Genomic DNA, 5,643 nt, shown 5'->3' with positions numbered 1-5,643 from the left:
CCTCCACACCGAGCCTCAGACGGGAATGCTCACACAGGTAAAGCATGGTCCCTCAACACTGAGCCTCAGACGGGAATGCTCACACAGGTAAAGCATGTCCCTCCACACTGAGCCTCAGACGGGAATGCTAGCATGAGAGTAAACCACAATGGGAAGAGTGTACCCACAACACCTTCAGACAGAACCTAACAAAAGCAATTCCCTTCTGAGATTAAAAATGTGTTTCTTTCAGAAGAATCAAACAAAAACCAAACCTGGTGTATTATCTGCGCCACCGGGAGCTGCTCGGCATACTTGAGAGGTTCTGTGAGCTCCTCAGTCGTCTCGTCTTCCTTAGAACTGGAAAGCAATCAGAAGACACTGTCAGACCAATGTCACAGGTAAACATTAGCTGACTAAGAGCGCAACTCTGAGATGTGCTTACCACATACCTAAAGGAACTTTCAGAAATAATACTTACGGATAATTCTGGAAAAACTACCCAATGAAACGACCAGGACATAAATGACGGCCAGGAAAGTACTCAGACTACGTGCAGTGGTGTGACAGACCAGCCAACACGGATCCCACACTCACTATGTGCAGTGGTGTGACAGACCAGCCAACACGGATCCCACACTCACTACGTGCAGTGGTGTGACAGACCAGCCAACACGGATCCCACACTCACTCGGGCCATAACACCTAGGAACCCTCTGTTTGTAAAGGCTGACTGCTCGACTTTCTCTGTGCACCACCACTTCTGGGAATGCCCAGATCCCTGCAGCCAGAGGCCCTGCTCCCCCAGGACACGTTCCTGTCTGAGATTACTCCTGTCTGTCTGGAAGACCCTCCAACACTGCCGTTAGCTCACTCTTTGTAAATGTATGAATTTGTTTAAACCCACCTAGCTAGATTGTTTTCACTTCCTTAAAGATACAAACTATCACGTGCTTCTCAGAGTATCCAGTGTACCCATGTATCTCCTTAAGTGAAGTAAGCCCAACTTTGAGGTCTCAATTTAAAATGATATGCAGAATTCACATAATGCAAACTACTACAATATGAAAGACAAGGTGTAGAAAGGTAGATTTCTTTTCCCTTTAAGCTTGTTTTTATTAGAATTTTTAGTTAGCATATAAATTACAGGGCTTCACTGTGACAATTTCACACCTATATAATCATTTTTCTTTGTTTCTCCCTTACTACCTTCACCCACACCTCCTCCTTCTTAGCCCCTTCCCCTATGCAGTCCTCCACTTCACTTTCCCCTGTGCAGTCCTCCACTTCACTTTCCCCTGTGCAGTCCTCCTCCACTTCACTTTCCCCTGTGCAGTCCTCCTCCACTTCACTTCCCCTGTGCAGTCCTCCTCCACTTCACTTCCCTATGCAATCCTCCACTTCACTTTCCCTATGCAGTCCTCCACTTCACTTTCCCTGTGCAGTCCTCCACTTCACTTTCCCTATGCAGTCCTCCTCCACTTCACTTTCCCCTGTGCAGTCCTCCACTTCACTTTCCCTGTGCAGTCCTCCACTTCACTCTCCCCTGTGCAGTCCTCCACTTCACTTTCCCCTGTGCAGTCCTCCACTTCACTTTCCCCTGTTCAGTCCTCCACTTCACTTTCCCCTGTGCAGTCCTCCACTTCACTTTCCCTGTGCAGTCCTCCACTTCACTTTCCATTTAGATATTTCACCACTTTCTCTCAGAAATTAAAAACAAGACAACAACAACAAAAACAACAACATAAAACAACTCAAGTAGTCCAATAAAATGTATTTTCTTAAACTATTGATCATCTTAAAAATATACAGGATATTAGTAAGTCATGGCTGCATGCAGTAAATGTTCTTTTATCCTTTTTCCTGTGAATTCCACAGTGTGTCTAAATTAGATTTAAAAACTTAAACTTCGACTTTTCCTGAAAATCATATGGACTTCTTGGCCTAAGACTCAAAACCTGCAGTGTGAGGATTCTGAGGCCTCTCCCAAGGGGAGGCTGATATGCAACTCAACACCATTGCCTGCCCAAGATTAAAGAACACAGGGAGCTCCAGGTGGTATGGGCACCTCTCACAGGAGCAGCATAAAAGATAGTTAACTCAGTCCACAGGAATGTCAGAGATTCTGGCCACTGACAGATGGAGTCTGGGTGGGTCACTGCTATGAGTTTGGCTAGGAGGAGATGGGGGAAAGGGTGGGAGGGGCCTACTGGCTCCTGGGTAAAGTTTCTAGAAACTCTAAAACCGTCAGAGGAAAACACAGGTAAAACACTCAAGATATAGGTGTAGGCAAGGATTTCCTGAATGGATTCCTACTGCAGAGAAAATAGTCCAATGGGAGAGAAATTGCTTATCATGAAATTCAAAAACAAAAACAAACAAACAAACAAAACCATTCCATTCTGCAAAAGAAAGAGTTGAGTGAAGAGAGACTTATGAAACAGGAGGTAATCTTTGCCAACCATACATCTAACAGAGGATTAATATCCATAATATGCAAAAACTGAAAACCACAGATGTCAGGAAGACAACTCAATCAAACCAGCTACAGAACTGAACAGAGAATTCGCCAAAGCAGCCCAAGTGACCAGTAACTATTGTGAAACATTCAGTGTCCTTAGCCAGCAGAGAGGCACCAGTTAAAACCACTATGAGATTCCATCTACACTAGGAAAAATAGCTAACATCAAGACACGGATATTGGAATGGTGTTGGTGGGCGTATAAATTTCTGCAGCTACCAGGAAAATTAATGTGGAGATTTCTCAAAAAGCAAAAACTGGAGCTGCCATACGACCTGCCTATCCCATGCCTGGGCATCCCCCCTTAGAACTCCATCCTACCACAGACACCTGCACATCCGTGATCACTGCTGCTCTATTCTCAGTGGACACGAAAGACAGCCAGCACAGACACTATTAACTCAAGTATGAACAATAAAAATGTGGTACACACACACAATGGAATTCACTTCATCCAATAAATTAAAATTATGAGATTTTCCAAGAAATGGAAGAAACTGAAGAATATTCTGTTACCTCATCCCTCTTATATGTATATTCTAGCTCTTTGATATATACACATCTGTATCACAGTGTGTCTGGAGAACACAAAAGTAAAAGGGGCCTATGAGAGGAAACATAAAATCTTTAAGTAGAGGGTCAGCAGAACCCATGCAGCACCCAGTAGAAGAGAGGAGGACACTGACAGTCTTACTCAGCAAGAGCAGCCTGCAGACAGAAGGCACAGTCGGGAGGAGGGAACGTCAACCAAAAGTAATGATGCATGGACAGTTGACAGTTTTGTGAGCTAATCAAAAAACAATTTTCAAAAATATTTTGAATGGGATATTCACCCTGTGGTGTTGAGTAAAGCTGTTTCCAGAAGTCATAGCTTCTTAAACAAGACTCCCAGGACTGACCGGGGCAGGGCACTTCTCAGGAGGTGATCCCAAAACAACACAGGCCACGGCGCTTAGTTACCTCCCATAACTAGTTGGTAAGACTGTACTGCTGAAGACCCACAGGATTTGACCACCAGACACAGAGAAAGCAAGCTGGGGCTAGGCTGGAAGCTTCCCTGCTGGCCTGACGCTTCCAGTGCGGCCAGGCAGCTCACCCTCCATGTACCAACACTTGACTAGCCAGGCAGCGTGAGAGCACTGGACAACGGTGGGAAGCCCACCTCAGGGCTTGGACTTGATGCCACAGGAAGGAACCCACTTCTGACACTAGTCAAAAGCCTGTAGCTGGGAAGGTCTCAGGCCCTAGTGCAGAAGCTACCGTTGATGCCAAGTGGACGTCGTGTGCCTATCACATGGCCTGTAAAATGGCTCCAGAGTACTTATGCCCACAGAGCTGATCAGAGAAGCTGTTTGCTCCAGTGGTCAGCAGTGACTGCAGACTCACAACTACTAAAAAAGGAGAGAATAAGTGACAGTTTATTCTATCTGACATACATAATACCCCTCAAAGCTTGGGGAGCACGGTGGAAGATGGAGCAGAGAACGGAAGTGAGGTAACAGTGTGGAAAGCTACCTTCTGGCCACCACAAGGCTACAGCAATCTCAGACCCACAGCGGCGGTGACCCACAGCAGTGGTGGCATCTGCACAGGACTGCAAAGTTGGGTCGGCCAGGACCCTTCCAGGGAACAGCAAGGGATCGTGAAGCCCCACCTTCTCTAGGACTCATAGGTAGTTAAAAGTTGATGGGGAAGGAGACAGACTTTCCACAGCAGTGCAGCTATCAGGTGTACATGCCCTGTAAACAAACTTCCACCCGCGCTCCTGCAAGCAGCCCTAAGGAGACTCACGGTCACCAGAACAAACAGACAAACAACAAAGACAAGACACGAGAGCAGACGGGAGCCAGCTGGGAAGAGGATTAGCAGGACTGGTGTGACCATGACTGACATACACCACGCGCATGGATAAACTGACATAACGAAATCCATTGCTGTGTGTAATTAATATACTAATAATGCTAATTAAAACATTCAGTCTCAACATTTGGGAGGTAGCATCAGGTGGATCAGGGTTCAAGACCAATCTCTGGGACACCAAGAGCTTCTGACCAGACTGTAATACATGAGAACAAGTTCAACAGAAAAATTTTTTTAAAAGAAAAAGGAACTTGTGAAAAAATTGAGCAATTTTCTAATTTTTGAATTTTTCTTGTTGAATCATTTGGAAGTTGAGACATCATGACAGTTCACATGTAAATATTACAGCACTTATATCAATTATATATTTCAATATTCCTTCACAATGTCAACAACTTTTCAAAGAGTGAATAATTCGCACTGAATCTCAGGTAGCACACGGTGGGAACCTTCCATTAGCTCACCAGTCCTACATTGGTTAATACAACCGCTCTTCAGTTTCCTGGAGATCCTGGTTTTCTTCCACAGGTTACACACTGCTTCCAGGAACCCGGCTGGATGCTCTTTCCAGTTAGATGACTCTCGTCCTAATGCGCTTTTACCCTGTATTATTTCTATCTCTTCATTTCTTACTGTCAGCTCAGAGGCCTCTGCCTCCCTGCTTATCCTGAGGTGACGCCCTACGACACACTGGGAGGGTTGGCCATCTAGACAAGTCTGTCCAGTACCCACAACGTAGGACCTTTCAGTGCAGAAATTCTGCTTGAGCTCTGAAATGATTTCCATTATAGTTTCTAATGTTATTTCTGTTTATTTTCCATTTGGTTTTCTAGTTTAAGCATTAAGTAAATACAATGGATCTCATCGCTCCCCTGATCTTTTTCTTCCTCATAGTTCAGTGATACTTTCCTGGCTCTTTTATTTCTAGTCTTTATTCCTTTCACTGAACCTCTGGTAACACACAACTCCCCTGGGTATCTTATAATTTAGTTTTGACTGCCAAGGTGATTTTGTCTATTTTGTCCATTTCTTTCCAGAGTCCAGTCGGGTTCTTTCAGACATTCCTGTTGTTTATCTCTTTCCATCACGGCTCTCTAAGTGAGTTCATTCATAACACAGACGCTTGTGTAGTACCACACTCCAGGGCTCCCAGCTGGCCTTCCTCTGTTTTTTCTTCTCCTCCTCCTCTTTCTCTTCTTCTTCTTCCTCCTCCTCCTCTTCTTTTCTCCTCTTTTCTCTTCTTCTTCTTCTTCTTCTTCTTCTTCTTCTTCTTCTTCTTCTTC

At 44.9% G+C, this 5,643-nt stretch overlaps 1 protein-coding gene across 1 annotated transcript in view; it reads right to left on the bottom strand.

The window, feature by feature from the left end:
* Positions 1-5,643, bottom strand: part of Pigk (phosphatidylinositol glycan anchor biosynthesis class K) — an 81,208-nt gene that overhangs the window by 28,425 nt on the left and 47,140 nt on the right. Inside the window, exon 10 of the mRNA XM_028754297.1 lies at positions 255-339. Coding sequence (XP_028610130.1) covers positions 255-339 — 85 coding nt within the window. The remainder of the gene's footprint in view (positions 1-254; positions 340-5,643) is intronic.

Source organism: Grammomys surdaster, unplaced genomic scaffold, assembly GCF_004785775.1.
Source record: "Grammomys surdaster isolate TR1022 unplaced genomic scaffold, NIH_TR_1.0 125996, whole genome shotgun sequence".
Taxonomy (NCBI): domain Eukaryota; kingdom Metazoa; phylum Chordata; class Mammalia; order Rodentia; family Muridae; genus Grammomys; species Grammomys surdaster.
Note: the sequence above shows the minus strand (reverse complement) of the source record. Positions and strands in the feature narration are given on the sequence as shown.